General features: G+C 50.2%; 1 protein-coding gene across 2 annotated transcripts in view; it reads right to left on the bottom strand.

Annotated features, from left to right (window-relative positions):
* The window catches only part of LOC118089856 (1-phosphatidylinositol 4,5-bisphosphate phosphodiesterase gamma-1), a 73528-nt gene extending 55576 nt beyond the window's left edge, over positions 1-17952 (bottom strand). For both annotated transcript variants that reach the window (XM_035124907.2, XM_035124908.2), the window contains exon 1: positions 16761-17952. In XM_035124907.2, the coding sequence (XP_034980798.2) occupies positions 16761-16995 (235 nt within the window). In that variant the 5' untranslated portion in view covers positions 16996-17952. The remainder of the gene's footprint in view (positions 1-16760) is intronic.
* Positions 17953-18610: the final 658 nt, after the last annotated feature.

The raw sequence follows: 18610 nt of genomic DNA, 5'->3' as shown, positions 1-18610 counted from the left end.
GAATTCCTCGTCTTGATGGGCAGGATCTGGAGACGGGGCAGAGACGGGTCAAAGGTTGTGCAGATAAGAGGAAAGAAGACTGGAGTGGAAACCTAGATTTCTCGCATCAAAGTCCAAGAAGTGCTATCAACTCATAAGAACTTAAGGAGAAACCCTGCTGGATCAGGAGAAAAGGCACCTCCGGCCCAGAATCCCGTTCCCACAAGGTCATAGAACAGGCATCCCCAAACTTCGGCCCTCCAGATGTTTTGGACTACAATTCCCATCTTCCCCAACACTGGTTCTGTTAGCTAGGGATCATGGGAATTGTAGGCCAAAACATCTGGAGGGCCGCAGTTTGGGGATGCCTGTCATAGAATCATAGAACTGTAGAGTTGGAAGGGACCCTGTGGGTCATCTAGTCCAACCCCCTGCAAGAATCTCAGTTACTCATCTAAAGCATCCATGGCAGATGGCCAGGACCACCCAGAAGCCTCTGGGAAGCTCTAAAGCAGGCATCCCCAACCTTTGGCCCCCCCCCAGATGTTTTGGACTACAATTCCTATCATCCCTCACCACTGGTCCTGTTAGCTAGGGATCATGGGAGTTGTAGGCCAAAACATCTGGAGGGTGCCTGCTCTAAACAGCAGCAGCCCTAACCACAGTTGTGATTCTTAGCAACTTGCATCCAGAGGCAGACTGATTTTTAGATTTTTTAGATTTTTAGTGGCTGAGGCGGTGCTAGAAATAAGCCAGGTGTCTTTTGAGAAGGGCACAGATCCAGTTGCAACCGTGTGGAGATCTCTGGGTGCCAGGATGGTGACTGGGGAAAGCAAAATGTCCCTTTACAGAAGGATCTGAAATGATTTTGCTTGAAGTTTAAATTTGTTTTATTCCGGATTGTTTTATTTGATGTTTCAATACGTTGTAAACCGCTCTGAGGTTTTTTTTTTTTTCAAAATATAAAGTGGTATAGAACTGAAATTTCTTCTTCTTCTTCTTCTTCTTCTTCTTCTTCTTCTTCTTCTTCTTCTTCTTCTTCTTCTCCTCCTCCTCCTCCTCCTCCTCCTCCTCCTCCTCCTCCTCCTCCACCACCACAAGGAAAAAGCGCCTTGACATTCAACTGTGGTGATTGTAACCCATGTTACATTTGGCAATTAGCTTATAGATCTGAGTTCCTAACACAGCATTGTGGCTAGTACCCACTGATAGCTTTATTCTCCATAGAATCATAGAACCTTAGAGTTGGAAGGGACACCCAGGGTCATCTAGTCCAACCCCCTACAATGCAGGCGTCTCAGCTAAAGCAAAAACTTGGCTGATCCTCTTTTGAAGCCCCGGAGGTTTTTGGGTGTGAAGAAGGAGATTTGAAGGCTATCAAAGGCTTTGGAGCATCTGATTGGCCCCCCGTGAGAACAGGAAGCTGTGGGACTTGATGGTCCATTGGGCTGATCCAGCAGCCAAGCTCTTATGATGCTCTTTTGCAAGGCGGCACACAAGAAGAATCGGGGACAGGAGGCGGGTCTCCCACTTCCACAAAAGGACTTAGAGCAGGGCGTCTCCAGCTGTTGTTGGACTACAACTCCCATCACCCCTAGCTAGCAGGACCTGGTGGTCAGGGAATGATGGGAGTTGTCGTCCCAAAACAGCTGGAGGGTCGAGTTTGAGAAACACTGGCTTAGGGGCTCCATTTCAAGAAACAACAACAAGCACCCAATTCCATAGGGTTTATATATACAGTATGGTACATTTTTGGAGGGGGTGGCAGCCAAACCTCCAACCTGTTTAAAAGTGAGGTGCCCTGCATGCATCCGCAAAAGAGACGGAGGGCAGCCTGCAGCTGAACCGACAAAGCCCCAAAACTCTCTCGCCTTAGGTTTTCCTTCTCCTGCCTGCCTCCGTCCGTCCGTCTGCCTGCCTGCCTGCCCTCCGCCCCAGGGTAGTTTGATCTCATCCGTTCAAATTACAGCTGTCTGCCGACAAGGGGCCACTTAAACGCAAAGCTTGCCCACCTTTCCGAGCACGACTCTCATTAGGCTCTTTGAAGAAGCCGCAGCCGGTGGGGTTATTATAGGGTGGCTTCTGGCTCTGCGGCCTTGGACTAGGAGACGGCTTGGACGGGTGAGCTTTCTGCAGGAGCCAGACGTCAGTCGACACCACTTTCTGGGGGCAACTTTGGACTCTCCAGGTGCCCAGCGGTTGAGGGGGGGGAGCAGACAAGTGCTGACTCCCCCCCCAGCCGCACTAAAAAGGCGCGCACACAAAAGGAGATTCCGACTAAACATCAGGAAGAAAGAGTCATTCGACAGCGGAACAGACCCCCTTGAGAGATGGTAGACCAGGCTTCCTCAACTTTGGCCCGCCAGATGTTTTTGGCCTACAACTCCCATGATCCCTAGCTAGCAGGACCAGTGGTCAGGGATGATGGGAATTGTAGTCCCAGAACATCTGGAGGGCCGAGGTTGAGGAAGCCTGTGGTAGACTCTCCTTCTACGGAGGTTTTTAAGTAGCTCTGCTGTACAGCATCTCTTTTGCATACTCCCTGCCTGAAACCCTGGAGAGCTGCCAGTCAGTGTAGACAATATTGAGATAGGTGGAACAATAGTCTGGCTCAAAACAAGGCAGTTTCCTATTTTCCACCATGTGTGCAAATTTATAGTCATTTCCTGTTATCAATAACAACTCCACCAGATCATAAATGTGCCACTTTTCTTGTATATGCTTCAGCTTGACACAGGACAGTACCTCTCGGGTTTTGTGATTACAGTATCTGGCCCCCACTGCTTGTATCCTCCCCCCCCCCCCCGTGCCCAGGTGTAGAAATGCAATGCCAACCAAATATGGTATTTCATGCATCCATTCACAAAAGACCCAGAACAGTAAGTATCACGAGACTCCTTGTTGTCTACGAGTACAGAAAGGGACGCCGTCATCACACTCAAACTCATTGAAACTGATGGGTATGACTGGCTTAGGCCCATTAAGTTAGAATCATAGAGTTGGAAGAGACCACAAGGGCCATCCAGTCCAACCCCCTGCCAAGCAGGAAACACCATCAAAGCATTCCTGACAGATGGCCGTCAAGCCTCTGCTTAAAGACCTCCAAAGAAGGAGACTCCACCACACTCCCTGGCAGCAAATTCCACTGCCGAACAGCTCTTACTGTCAGGAAGTTCTTCCTAATGTTTAGGTGGAATCTTCTTTCTTGTAGTTTGAATCCATTGCTCCGTGTCCGCTTCTCTGGAGCAGCAGAAAACAACCTTTCACCCTCCTCTATATGACACCCTTTTATATATTTGAACATGGCTATCATATCACCCCTTAACCTTCTCTTCTCTACGCTAAACATACCCAGCTCCCTAAGCCGTTCCTCATAAGGCATTGTTTCCAAGCCTTTGACCATTTTGGTTGCCCTCTTCTGGACACGTTCCAGCTTGTCAGTATCCTTCTTGAACTGTGGTGCCCAGAACTGGACACAGTACTCCAGGTGAGGTCTGACCAGAGCAGAATACAGTGGTACTATTGCTTCCCTTGATCTAGACGCTATACTCCTATTGATGCAGCCCAGAATTGCATTGGCTTTTTTAGCTGCTGCATCACACTGTTGACTCATGTCAAGTTTGTGGTCTACCAAGACTCCTAGATCCTTTTCACATGTACAGCTCTCAAGCCAGATGTCTCCCATTCTGTATTTGTGCCTTTCATTTTTTTTGCCCAAGTGTAGTACTTTACATTTCCCCTTGTTAAAATTCATCCTTTTTGCTTTGGCCCAGTCATTCTGAAGTGTGATCCTGTCCTCTGGGGTAGGGTCTAGTTCAATGAGTCTACTCTGAACGTGGCTACAGCCCTGAAAAACCAGCGAGGAAAATAATTGAAACTTCGTTATACTGTCTCTTGCACTCCTTCCCTGATCTTGCTAACTGGGACGTCGTCAAAGATTGCATAAATTCAGGCGCAGATGTGTGCCAAGCCCGTTTCCAAGTTTATGTTTTATGTCGCTGATGGGATTACGTGCGCTCTTAAAAGAAAATTATAAGCTTCACTGAGCAATGCAAAAGCACTGGATGGGTGGAGGATAAGTTTTCTAATTATGTAAATTGATGATCTCATTGCAGACATGTTTATTCCATCATGTATCAATGCATACAAGTCAGACTGTCCTCTATGTGCAGGATTCTTGCAACTGCATTCCTGGAATCTCTCCCTGTGAAAGAATTCTGACTTGTGATACTTCAAAAACAATGTGCGCGCACACACACACCCACACACCTGCAGGGTCTATTATATAATACATGTTGCTCTGAAAATATTGACTCCAAAACTTTGCAGCTAAGGGCAAGGGTCCCTATACGTTTGAAGCAGTATCAGACCACTTTCAAACAGTCATGGCTTCCCCCAAGGAATTCTGGGAACTGTAGTTTGTTAAGTGTGCCGAGGGCCCTATTCCCCTCACAGAGCTACAATTCCCAGGGTTACCTGGGAAGAGGGTTGACCATTAAAAGTTAAATCACTCTGGGAACTGTAGTTCTGTGACAGGGAATAGGGGTCTCCTAACAGCTCTCTGGGTCTCTCTGGTAGGGACCCAGGTGGCGCTGTGGTTAAACCACTGAGCCTAGGGCTTGCTGATCAGAAGGTCGCCGGTTCGAATCCCTGTGACGGGGTGAGCTCCCGTTGCTTGGTCCCAGCTCCTGCCAACCTAGCAGTTCGAAAGCACATCAAAATGCAAGTAGATAAATAGGAACCGCTACAGCGGGAAGGTAAACAGCGTTTCCATGTGCTGCTCAGGTTTTCCGGAAGTGGCTTTGTCATGCTGGCCACATGACCTGGAAGCTATACGCCGGCTCCCTCGGCCAATAATGTGAGATGAGCGCGCAACCCCAGAGTTGGTCACGACTGGACCTAATGGTCAGGGCTCCCTTTACCTTTACCTTTAACAGCTCTCAACACCCTTAACAAACTATTGTACAGCCCTCAGGATTCTTTGGGGGCAGCTATGACTATTGAAAGTGGAATAATACCACATTAAATGTATAGTGCATATGGTTTTCAACTTGCTGATGACCTTAATTAATTTCACTAAGGTAGCCATCACATTCCATCCTTCTTCCAATGGATGAAAATCATAATTTTGGCTGCAGTTAGAAGATCCATCACTAACTCCAAAATAACTTTCTTCAAAGCACCCTTCAAATATACTTGGGAGGGGGGGGGACATGCAAGGGATTATGATGCCTTTTTAAAATACTTCCCAGCACTAATCTCCAAAATAATTTAACTTTATTCTAAATGTAAGAATTCAGGTTTGTATTCAGAATGAGCTGCGATGCCTACAAATATTTTAACCAACGTATTCTGCAAAGTGCATAACCATCTTGCTTTGCCAAACTGTTGAAAGCGAAATTTCAAATGGCAGCATGTGGAATCTTACACTCTGGCATTTTAGCAGTATAAAAAGGAGTGGGGGGGGGAGTTAGGTTCCTGGCAAAGGTGAAATCCTGCCTCCCCTGCCTTCATTTGCAGCCGAAAACGACGTTCCTCAACCCAGTGGAAGCGCTCTTTATCTCTCGGTGAGCTTCCATGGGTGGGTAAAATAAGCAACAAAAGTCACAATCCCGTGGAACGTTTTCCTGCGCAAGCCTATCCTGCACAGCTGAGAACTAGTAGATTGATGGACTGTCGTTCCTGCATTGCAGGGGGGTTGAATTGGGTGACCCTTAGGTCAGAAACTCCTTTCTTGCAACTGTCATCTCACTACAAATTAAGTTCTCCCAACCAAAGTCACCGAGACGCCGCCATGCAGAGGCCTTGGGGTGCGGGCGGCAACCAGAGCGATGTCAGCAGACTCGAAGTTATTGTCCCGCACAAGCAGGCAGGAAACTGGCCGGATCCCGGGATTTCCAGCAACAAATTCCTTCTGCAGCTGGGCTCCGACAGATCGCAGCAGGTAGAGGGCAGGAAAGATAATTAAGAGGCTGGAGGACCAGCTGGGAAAGGAGGGTGAGGAAAAACCGCATAGGGGGTCACAGCTACGTGCCAACATCCGTGTGGGTCCACAGCAACATCCACATATGCAAGTTTCCGGCGCTGTGGCTGTGCGGACCCTGCACACTGACAGCAACACAGAAAGGGCCACAGGTCATTCATTGGTACAGATAGGGCTCTGCGTGCAGAAAGACCCCGCGGCACACTTCCTGGCGTCTCTGGCACAGCCAGGAAAGACTCTTGTCTGAAAGTCGCAGAGCCGCTGCTAGTCAGAACGGACGGCTATTGTGTGCAAGGCGGATGAGGGGCCTGACTCAGCGCAAGGCAGCTTTTTCTGCCCTTGGAGTGGGCGTGCTCTCATCTTGTCCCTTTTTTCTTTCCTTTTACAGTGGTCCCTTGGTTCTCAAACTGAATCCGTTCCGGAAGTCCGTTCCGAAACCAAAGCGTTCCAAAACCAAGGCGCGCTTTCCCATAGAAAGTACTGCAAAACAGATTAATCCGTTCCAGACTTTTATAAACAACCCCTAAAACAGCAATTCAACATGAATTCTACTCTCTAACAAGACCATCGAACCATAAAATTAAAGCTATAAACAATGTACCGCAGTCACATAACCAACCAACCAATCAATCAGTAGCTGAACTGGGTTCCACACAGTCACAAAAACTAAAAAAAGAGCCAGAAAACAAAAACGCAAAATAAATAGCAAAAACAGGCAGACCTCAGCGTAACACTCAAATTGGAAGCGTAATACTCAAATCTGAAGCGTAACACTCAAAACGGAAGTGTGGCACTCAAATTGGAAGCGTTACACTTAAAATGGAACACGTTTGGCTTCCGAAAAAGTTCGCAAACTGGAACACATGCTTCCGGGTTTGTGGTGTTTGGGTTCCAAGGCGTTTGAGTACCAAGGCATTTGAGAACCAAGGTACCACTGTATACCGTAATTCTTTAACGACTGGGTTTTAGTAATAAAAAACAGCCCCCCTCCTCCTCCCGCAGACGAGTCATGGAATCATAGGGTCCCCAAGGGTCATCCAGTCCAACCCCCCTGCAATGCTAAAGCATAGCTGACAGGTGGCCATCCAAGCTCTGCTGAGAAACCTCCAAGGAAGGAGAGGCCACCAATTTCAGAGGGAGCCCGTTCCAACACCACCAAACAGTGCTTAAGAAGACTAGAGGCTGCCTTCCCAAGAAACCCACTAATCTGTCAGTTCAATCCATTAGGAAGTATTAAAATTCAAATCTATGAATTCCGTAGCAGCCAGAAAAGTTTGTATTCTGCCGGGAGATGTCCTCGTATATCACCTTTGCTTTCTTAAACTATGAAACGGTGCCCGTCTCCCACAAAAGAATATTCACACTTTGTTCCTTTAGCTGGAAGTAGACGGTTTTTCCACCAAAGTGACTCGTCAAGCTGTCTTATGCCAGTTAGCTAACATGGCTCCCTTGGGGTCCTCCCAGTGCTGAGCTACCAGCTACAAGAAGATGCCCAATAGGAGGTTTGAAATGACAATCTCCATTGCTCCATTTTAGCAGTTTCTGCAAAGACCAAAGTCCAGAACTTTTTCTCAAGTCCTACGCATGGGCCGGAACGACCCTGGTTCCTTAACATTCTCTCCAGTGTAGTCTCAGATGAGATCTCTTCACTCAAAACAGTCTCACAGGGGCTACCTACCATTTTTGTCCCGTTTTCAACGCTCGCCCTTCTCACGGCTGGACATGCGCAGCCAGACACACCGGCAGCGCAACTTCTCCCACTCAAACAGAAGGGCTCTTGTGCATTCCTTACAAGAGACGGCACTGCAGAGCTTCCCAAGAGATTGCGCCCAAAATATCTTAGGGCACAGCTGTTTTGGAGGGCCTCTTTCTGACAAAGGAAGACTCAAGAAAAATGCATTGCTGCTGTTGCTGTTTTTTGCTGGCTGGCGGTGAAGACCTCACGGCCCACAGGGAACATCCACCATGCTCAAATAATGGGGTTTTGCTGCTCCAAGAGTGTGTTTATTTTTACATTTAAACCCCACCTTTTCTCCAGGAGCTCAAGGCGGCATGCTTCGATCTTGACTGCTTTCACAGTCCTACGCTCCCTAGGAGCATGCATAACGGAAACCCAGCTGTCTGGAAAAACTATCATCCACCCACAGCTCCAGTTTCAGCAAAGGGGGTTAAAGGCATCAGGGTGCCACGACCCGGGAGGCCCTGGGACTTCAAGGGTGGCGCCTCCTGCTTGCCTTGGGGCAAAGAGCAATGGATTCAAACTACAAGAAAGAAGATTCCACCTAAACATTAGGAAGAACTTCCTGACAGTAAGAGCTGTTCGGCAGTGGAATTTGCTGCCAAGGAGTGTGGTGGAGTCTCCTTCTTTGGAGGTCTTTAAGCAGAGGCTTGACAGGCATATGTCAAGAATGCTTTGATGGTGTTTCCTGCTTGGCAGGGGGTTGGACTGGATGGCCCTTGTGGTCTCTTCCAATGCTATGATTCTATGAAAGAATCTCCCTTCCACACTGGGGTCCCCATTTGACTGCCCTTTTAAAGAGGAAATCCCCGCTGGAGCCCAGAAGGGATTTGCCAGTCACACAGCTAATCTTTGAATAGCCCTGTGCCCTCCCCAGCACCCAAGGGGCTTGCGGCTGCCAAAAACCAACGGTTTATTTATTTAGCCACAAATAAAGTTCTCCTTTGTCCAACAGGCAGGGAGCCTTCGGCCTCTGGGCAAGGCTGAGCCAACAGGCGGGGAAGGAGGCCGGGTAGAAAAACATGAATGCAACTCAGGCTCATTGGCCTTGCAGGGCAGATTAGCCAAGGAGGAGGAAGAGGAGGAAGAGGAGGAAGAGGAGGAGGAGGAGGAAGAAGAAGAAGAAGAAGAAGAAGAAGAAGAAGAAGAAGAAGAAGAAGAAGAAGAAGAAGAAGAAGAAGAAGAAGAAGAAATAATAGATGAGTACCTGTGTATCTGAAGAAGTGTGCATGCACACGAAAGCTCATACCAAAATATAAACTTAGTTGGTCTTTAAGGTGCTACTGAAGGAATTTTTTTATTTTAATAGATGAGTGTTTTTGTTGTGCACTTGTTCAGATCTGCACATGAGGTTCTGGGAGAGTTAAAGGGTTATTATCACTGAAAAGGGACCCAGTTGGCGCTGTGGGTTAAACCACAGAGCCTAGGGCTTGCTGATCAGAAGGTCGGCGGTTCGAATCCCTGTGACGGGGTGAGGTCCCGTTGCTTGGTCCCAGCTCCTGCCAACCTACCAGTTCGAAAGCACGTCAAAAATGCAAGTAGATAAATAGGAACCGCTACAGCGGGAAGGTAAACGGCGTTTCCATGCGCTGCTCTGGTTTGCCAGAAGCGGCTTTGTCATGCTGGCCACATGACCTGGAAGCTATACGCCGGCTCCCTCGGCCAATAATGCGAGATGAGCGCGCAACCCCAGAGTCGGTCATGACTGGACCTAACGATCAGGGGTCCCTTTACCTTTACCTATCACTGAAAAACACGGGTTGCTGTGTTTGATGCTTGGGAATCAGAAGACTGAGTGGAAAAGGGAGACTTAAAAAAAGAAGCAGCATGCAGGAATCACAGCTAGGTTAACACAATTCAAGGTGCTGTTGGCAACGGAGGTGTGCAGGAATAATACAGATAGCTACAGAGCCTTCCTTGGGCACAAACACAAGTCTGCTAATCTCCAGCTGATACCTACTAATAGCAAATTTGTCCCCAGGCTGGCCTTTAACCAAAGGAGCTCTCTGTTCTCCCAATTCCCCCAACATATTTGCAGAGAGCCTGCGCTAAGGGAAGAATCTCAGCCGCCCACAAATGGCTACAGAGCCGGACAAGACCACAAACCCCCTCAAAAGCACGCTTGCGCTGGGTTACTTAGGGGCAGTATATTTCTGGCAGGATCATGCTGTCTCCCTCCGCCCCTTGCTCCTTCGCAGGAGAGAGTGGGAAGTGGGGCAAAGCGAGTCACACACCCCACACCCCACACCCCGGCTGCAACAAGGGCGCTTCAGAAGCAGAGAGCACACACAGCTGCTTCCCTCGCGGATGTGGCGTCCGACCAGGCGCTGCAGAAGGGCACGACCCCAAAGCTTTTAGCAGCATTGGAAGCACCAAGAGGGAGCTTCCGTTCTGCATTAGGAGGAACCGCAGCACAAGCTGCAAGGGGCCGGCAGAGATTGCTTTTCCTGGCACTCTGACCCTGGGCGCTTGGATACCTGCGCTAGCATCATCCCACCGCAACCACAGTGTTTCATCCCACACAGAAGCCACGCCATTGTCACGTCTTGGGAGGGGCAGGGGGAAGAACCCTAGAATCCTGGAATCGCAGAGTTGGAAGGGAACCCGAGGGTCATCTAGTCCAACCCCCAGGAACAGGGGTCGGCAAGGTTTACCTTGCCTGGGCTGGTTCACTCCAGCGGAGATCCCTCTGTGGGCTGGATCGCACCTGCTATTTCCGGCGCCGCAGAAGTGAGTCCCCACAACACGCTACACCGGTTTAGCACAGCGCATGGGGACTCGTCGAGTGGGTGGCTTGGTTCAGGGGCAGCTCATGGGCCGGTTATACAACCCCTGTGGGCCGTTTGTGACCCATAGGCCTTAGGTTGCCAACCCCTGCCCAGGAAACTCAGCTGAAGCATCCATGACAGGTGGCCGTTAAAAAATCTCAGGCTTGCTTACCCGGAAGGCAGATGCCTGAGAGTGAATCATAGAATCATAGAGTTGGAAGAGACCACAAGGGCCATTCAGTCCAACCCCCTGCCAAGCAGGAAACACCATCAAAGCATTCTTGACATATGCCTGTCAAGCCTCTGCTTAAAGACCTCCAAAGAAGGAGACTCCAGAACACTCCTTGGCAGCAAATTCCACTGTCGGACAGCTCTTACTGTCAGGAAGTTCCTCCTAATGTTTAGGTGGAATCTTCTTTCTTGTAGTTTGAATCCATTACTCCGTGTCTGCTTCTCTGGAGCAGCAGAAAACAACCTTTTTCCCTCCTCTATATGACATCCTTTTATATATTTGAACATGGCTATCATATCACCCCTTAACCTTCTCTTCTCCAGGCTAAACATACCCAGCTCCCTAAGCCGCTCCTCATAAGGCATCGTTTCCAGGCCTTTGACCATTTTGGTTGCCCTCCTCTGGACACCTTCCAGCTTGTCAATATCCTTCTTGAACTGTGGTGCCCAGAACTGGACACAGTACTCCAGGTGAGGTCTGACCAGACTGATGGGTTCTACAGACACTGCTGAGGAGGACAAACTGACCGAGGTTTCTCATTTGGAAAACACCAGCGTGAAAAAGCAAGCCAGCTTAAAGCACAGGAGCATCAGGCCGGAAAGGACTTGGCAACCTAGAGATCCTTCTGCCTTTCCCCCCTCTCTGCCTAAGAGATGCATCAAGAGAGGGAGGGCTGGGCTGAGCTTTGCTTTGGTGCGGTTGAGAGGATTAAAAGCTGCCCCATACAAGTGGGGAACAGGGAGGGGACCAGCCCTACAACAAGGAGGTCAGATCAATCTGACAACCGGCAAATCGGACTTCCCAGAGAATTGATATATGTAATCCCCAGTGGAGAGGGAGCTAGGGAAGGGAAGCGGGTAGGGTGCAGAGCGAATTCTCCAAGGCCAAATCCTGTCCCTTTGCAACAGAGGCTCCATTTGGGGGAATCCCTGTGGGGGGACCCCACTTGGCTCACCAGGAGTCAAACTCCTGCAGGGCAAAGTGGGGGGCAGGGTAGAGGCCTTGCGCTATAAAGGAAGAGTGGGCAGGGTTTCTTTCGGTGTCCTTTGGGTGAAAGATTTGTTTCCTTGCAAGTGGGCTCCCTCTCCCTTCTTGGGAACATGATCCACGGGGCATAAACATGCAGATCAGAAAGGCTTGGTTTGAAAAGAGATCTACGTTTCCAAGCACAATTCAAAGTGTTGGTGCTGACCTTTAAAGCCCTAAATGGCCTCGGCCCAGTAGACCTGTAGGAGCGTCTCCACCCCCATCATTCAGCCCAGACACTGAGGTCCAGAGCTCCGAAGGCCTTCTGGTGGTTCCCTCACTGCAAGAAGTCAGGTTACAAGGAACCAGGCAGAGGGTCTTCTCGGTGGTGGCGCCCACCCTGTGGAACACCCTTCCATCAGATGTCAAGGAAATAAACAACTATCTGACTTTTAGAAGACATCTGAAGGCAGCCCTGTTTAGGGAAGCTTTTAATATTTGATGAATTATTGTATTTTAATATTTTGCTGGGAGCTGCCCAGAGTAGCCGGGGGAACCCTGCCAGATGGGCAAGGTGTAAATAATAAATTTATTATCATCATCATCATCATCATCATCATAAACTGCCTCGGACAGAGTCTGACCATTGGTCTGTCTAGCTCAGCTTTGCCCACGCCAGAGTAGCCAATAAGGTGCCTTCCAGAACATCTGGACTACAACTCCCATCATCCCTGACCATGGGTCACTTTGGCTGGGCTGGGGTCCGATGGGGACTGTGGTCTGAAACATCTGGAGGGCAGCGCATTGGCTACCCTCTCTGTGCACTGACCGGCAGCTGTTCTCCAAGATTTCCACATAGGGACATTCCTGACCCTCCCTGGAGATGCTGCGGACTGCAGCTGGGACTTCTGCATGCAAAGCAGGTGCTCCCACACTGAGCTGTGACCCTTGCCCTTGCCCCTATCCCTTCGCTTGCCAGTGAGCCTGCAGTCCTGTGTCCTGTTCTAGGCCGAGGATGTTGACAAGCTGGAAGGTGTGCAGAGGAGGGCAACCAAGATGACCAAGGGTCTGGAAGCCAAGCCTGATGAGGAACGGTTGAAGAAGCTGAGTATATTTAGTCTGGAAAAGAGAAGACTGAAAGAAGACAGGGTAGCCATCTTCAAATATCTGAAGGGCTGCCACCTGGAAGATGGAGCAAGCTCCCCCCCCCCACTCTGGAAGGTAGGACTCGAACAAATGGCTTCAAGTTTCAGGAAATTCCGACTAAACACCAGGAAGAACTTTCTGGCAGTAAGAGCTGTTGAGCAGTGGAACAGACTCCCACAAGAGGTGGTGGACTCTCCTTCCTTGCAGGTTTTTAAGCAGAGATTGGATGGTCATCTGTCATGGATGCTTCAGCTGAGATTCCTGCATTGCAAGGGGTTGGACTAGATGACCCTTGAGTCCCTTCCGACTCTATGATTCACCCCCCTCCGTTGTTCTTAGCCCCATGTCCCCAATTTCTCTCCCAAACTTTCCCTTGAGCCGTTAGGATGTTCTTGATCTCAACAAATGTCCTGGAAGTCAAGGGATGAGCAAGGGTTTTTTCTTAAGCTCATTCTAAGGAACTGGAGAGTCTGTTCTTTGATTTGTGGGAGATAAGGAAGCCGAGGAATTTTTGAGGCAGGAAAGCGAGAGAGCACATCTGCAAGTACAAAAGGAGGCATTGTGGCCAGACGTTGTGAGCAAAGCACAACATCCTGTGCTGGAATAGCACATCTGTGAGACGTCCCAGTGTTTCCCCCAATGGGGGGGGGGGTTCCACTCCTACCTCCTTTGCTTGGGTTTGCAAAGATACGGCTAATATTGGATCAGGCCAATGGCCCATCTAGTCCAGCCTCCTGTTCCCACAGCTGGCCAACCAGATGCCATGGGGAAGCCTGTAAGCAGGACCTGGGTAGAAATTAACAAGAGACTCAGATGATGAGTTGTGGTGATTTGCAAAATTGGTTTACTTGCAAATAGAGAGGAAAGTGCTGTGCGGAGATCAGTTGCCCTCATGGGTGGCGCTGTGGTCTAAACCATTGAGCCTCTTGGGCTTGCCGACTGGAAGGTCAGCGGTTCGAATCCCCATGACGGAATGAGCTCCTGTTGTTCTGTCCCAGTTCCTGCCAACCTAGCAGTTCGAAAGCACACCAGCACAAGTAAATAAATAGGTATCGCTGCGGCAGGAAGGTAAACAGCGTTTCCGGGTGCTCTGGTTTCCGTCATGGTGTCCCGTTGCACCAGAAGCGGTTTAGTCCTGCTGGCCACAGGACCCGGAAAGGCTGTCTGTGGACAAATGCTGGCTCCCTCGGCCTGAAAGCGAAATGAGTGCTGGAACCCCATAGTTGCCTTTGACTGGACTTAACCGTCCAGGGGTCCTTTACCTTTATCTCATGGGTCGGGTAAGGGAATCTTTCCAGAAAGATAATGGTGGATCCAGAAACTGCTCTGCTTATGATGAAATAAAGGGGAGTCATGTTCCAAGAAGAGGAGTTGCTTGGCCCAAACTGCTGAATGGCACCAGGTTGGCAAAATGTGGTTTGTGCTGGCATTTTTTAAACTGCTGCACTTACTTTTTTATTTTCACACATTTTTTTGCTTTACATTTTTGTGGGGCATCACCACAATCATTAAAGGGACCCAGGTGGCGCTGTGGGTTAAACCACAGAGTCTAGGGCTTGCTGATCAGAAGGTTGACAGTTCGAATCCCTGCAACGGGGTGAGCTCCCAGCTCATGCCCACCTAGCAGTTCAAAAGCACATCAAAGTGCAAGTAGATAAATAGGGACCGCTCCGGCGGGAAGGTAAACGGCGTTTCCATGCGCTGCTCTGCTTCGCCAGAAGCAGCTTTGTCATGCTGGCCACATGACCCGGAAGCTGTCTGCGGACAAACGCCGACTCCCTCGGCCTATAGAGTGAGATGAGCGCCGCAACCCCAGAGTCGGACACGACTGGACCTGATGGTCAGGGGCCCCTTTACATTTACCTTTTACCACAATCATTATTATTTCACTTGCTACATATGGACCTTCTAAAGTGGCTTCGAAAATGTGAAGAGCACCGTCCTGACTCCCACCCAAATATGTAAAGAAAGGCTTTTACTTGTGCGTAAGAGAGAGGTCTTTCCTCAGGCAAGCAATGGTAGAGTCTGGGCAACAGGCACACTGCTTAGGAGTCGCAATTCGGGAGTTTTGGAGCGGGCAAGAAGTTCAGAACCGGACGGAAGCAATGAAGATGTCCCAATGAGTTTCCCTGTCCCTCACACCGGCTTTTACAGATGAGGTGGGACAAGAGTCTCTTCCCTTGTGGGGATGTCAAGACTGTGAGCATTGCTGCCTCCAGGTCGGGCGGGAGAGCTGGCATCCCTATTCCCCTTCCAAAAGTGACTGGTCAGGATAGAAAGGGGAGACAGCCACTCCCAGGTTCCCCCATTCCCTAACCTTCCTTCTCCTGCGTCACAGTCTGCCCGATCTTGACAACACTGTGACGCTCATGATAAGAATAAACACGAATGAACAGCATCATATCACAACAACCGACAAAACGGACCAAAGAAAACAGCAGCAGCATTATCAGCAGACAGCAAAACCATCACAATCCATCAAATATCTGGGAGATATTTTTACACCTGGTTCCCCAAAGCATGTTAGTGATGGCACCTAGCAGGCCTCACTGAGGAGAGAGCATCAAAGGAAACGTCTGCGAAAAGGGACTCAACTGACGGGCCCAAGTAGATGCCAGCCAAAAAAGGTGCTCCAATGATATTGGGGTCCTGAACCATACAGGGATTTATTGGGTGAAACCAACACTTTGAACTGGGCTCAGATATGTCCCAGCAGCCAGTGCAACTGTGCCAGGACCGGTGTTTATATAATCAGCTGCCCTGGAGCCCACCAGCAGTTGGCTGGCCACGTTCTGCACTAGCTGAAGTTTCCAAACAGTCTTCAAGGGCAGCCCCACATAAAGCCCACTGCAGTAGTCCAATACTGGGGCTACCAGAACATAGACTACTGCAGCCGGGTCATCCCTGCCCAGATAGGGTTGTAACTGAGCCACCGGGCGATGCTGGCGGAAGGCGCTCTGGTCTCAAGCGACCTGATGGGACGACAAGGCATACCTGGAGCTGACTAGGTGCCTGAGTTTTTATGTATAAAATTGTGTTGCACAAACACACACTTGCACTCTGCTCCCTCTGGAAAAAGTCTACAAAACAAACAGCACTGTCAGGGTTTGGGCTGAACAAGGATGGTTCCAACTCCCGATCACTAAGGCATCCATGGAAGCCAGAAGAAGCCAGACACATCCCCCCCTCAACCCACTGTGGCCTTCATAACAACAGCTTCCAGGACAGCCTCACCTGTGGCATCAGATCCCAGAAGGTTCCAACGGCTCAACAACACTTCCCTGCCCGTTTCCAGCGCCCTCACAACTCTCTGGTGTGCCAGTCCTGGTGGCCAGGTTTCCCAAGCACACCTGTGCAGCATCATAAGGATAAATGGCTGCTAAGACTGGGGTTGCCAAGATCTTCCCAGGGTTAGAAATTCGCCAGGCGCATTTTGCACCTGGCTATGGGCCAATTGCGACCAAGTGACGATGCCCGGGTACCAGGATGGCTCACGACATCTCCACCACCTGGAGGCGCATGCCTGGGGATCCTTGGACTGTTCTCCACACACAAATACCACATCCTGCAGAATTCTACCCGTTATATTTCATCTGCACAATCAGGAACCAAAAAGTCGTATTGAAGAATATGACTTTCAAGCTACCTGCCCCCAAAATAGCAACTAGGCGTTCTGTTTTAACGACTGTAACCCTGGTTCAAGGAGGCAGTTGGCACCTAGCCAATCTAGTTTCTAACACTGCCTCCTCCACTCAATAACCTGGGCCAGTGGGTCAGAGTGCGGCCCAGCCCAGAGCGCATTTGAGCAAACTCCACACTACTTCCCTCTCGGCAAAGACCCATGCATCTCGCACCAGAACCCACATTCTCGGTCCACCCCACCGCTCCTTTCCCTCCAACGTCCCAAACCATAGCGTCCCAAACCATGGCAGTCCCCGGCCAACTCACCATCCCCTTCCACCTTCTCTGGGCTGCGGCTCCAGATGATCTGCCTGCTTTTCAAGCGCACTTGGAAGTTCCTCCGCTCGGGCCTCTGGGATTTCTTCTGGTAGAACAGGGTGAGCACGGTGCCCGTCTCCAAGCGCTTGAGGACCCCGGACATGTCCCCTGCTCCGGCCGCCTCCGTCCCAGAGGGGTCCTCCAGGAAGCCATTGAGGAAACTGTTCAGCCTGGACAGAGACATCCTCCTCACTGCATGGCCTTCCTCTGGAGCGGGGCTGGTGACATGCAAACCCCTCAGAGCCACAGCAAAATCCTCTCCCCCTTTTTTGCAGGAGAGAAACCGAGGGGCGCTCAGACGCTGCAAAAATCCAACACACCCTCGCTGCGATATATAACAGTCCTTGCTGGCAATGACATATACTGTATATTAGAAACCCCTTTCTATTTCTCTCTCTCTGACGGGCACCGGGGTCTCCTTTGATCCTGTGTCTCCTGGAAGCTTCAAGGGATGGAAATATATAGGTAAAACCAGGTCCCTCTTCAGGTTGGGGGGGGGGGCTGAAAAGGGAGATGTCCCTGATTGAAGAGGCTTCTCCAGCTGCTAGGTTCAAGCCAGGCTCAGAGCGGCTGCTGCATCGATCCAGCCCAGCTGGGATTTTGGCCCAGAAAGGAAGGGAGCTGGGGGAAATCTTGCCATAGCTTTAGGGCTGGAGAGGATGATGCCCTCTCCGGGCAGAAGCCCCAGGCAAGCCCCACCCGAGGTGGGCTTTGCAGGGATGGAGGAAGCGGGCGGCGCACCCAAGCAGGCAGCGCCCCTCCTGCCCCAGAGACCCGGCTGGCAGCCCCTGGCCACCCCATCCACTCACATCAGCCAAGGGTCCTCCGTGGGGCGCAGAGATCTTCTCCCCAAGAAGCAGAATCCCAAGATCCCTAAGGCCGGGAGGGTCTTCTCTGCAGCAGCTCCTCTCCCCCCAGGGAAAGGAAATGCGCTCGGGGAGCCTTGGCAGGGTGGTCTATGCTGGGACTGAGAGTGGAGATCGGGCGTGGTGGTGGGGGGGAGGGACCCCCTTCTTGTCCCCTTTCTGGTCCTCTTCTCCTGCTCCTTTCCTCGGTCTCCTCCTCCTCCTCCTCCTCGCCTTATTTCTCCGCTGATTAATTGCAGCCTGCTGAAATGGACGCCCAGAGGAAACTGCAATCGCACATGGCCGGAAAGAGACCAGAAAGGAATTTAGGAGGGGGAGAAAAAAAAATCCTGGATCTTAGAGAAAGCAAAATACGAAAGTGCGGGGGGGGGGTGGAAAGGTGGAGGAGGGCGACACCTAGAGGCGGAAAGAGGGCATGGCAGGGGAGCGGAAGGGAGGGGTTGCGGTACAGATCCAGGTGGGTCCAGATGCGCAGCCCAGAGGGGGAAGTGACCGGCTGCCTTCCAGATGTTTTGCACTACAAATCCCATCGGCCCCTGCGCCAGCTGATGGGACTTGTACTCCAAACAGCTGGAGGACACTAGGTTGTCAAAAGGCCTCCCAGAGAGCCGTGCCTGGCCCTTCCTTTAAGTTGTTGTTATTTATTTTAGTTGCCTTTTTTCTGCTCCGAGTAAACGTCTTTTTTGTCCTCCCAGGCTTTTATAAACCTGCATTCTTAAAATTGCTTGGAAATGGTCACGCTGCAATTGTTTTATAACATTTCTAAAATTGTGTATTATCATTTTATCTTTGCGGGTCATCCAGAAGACTGTTACTGGGCAGCTAATCTTAAAAACCAGAAGAATATATTTCTTTCTGTTTAAATGGCAGAGGAGCACAGAACGTGCTCCTTCTGCACCTTTATTGGTTTCATAAAATTTATACACTGCTTCA

Source organism: Zootoca vivipara, chromosome 8 (assembly GCF_963506605.1).
Source record: "Zootoca vivipara chromosome 8, rZooViv1.1, whole genome shotgun sequence".
NCBI lineage: Eukaryota > Metazoa > Chordata > Lepidosauria > Squamata > Lacertidae > Zootoca > Zootoca vivipara.
This window is presented reverse-complemented; position numbering and strand designations above follow the sequence as displayed.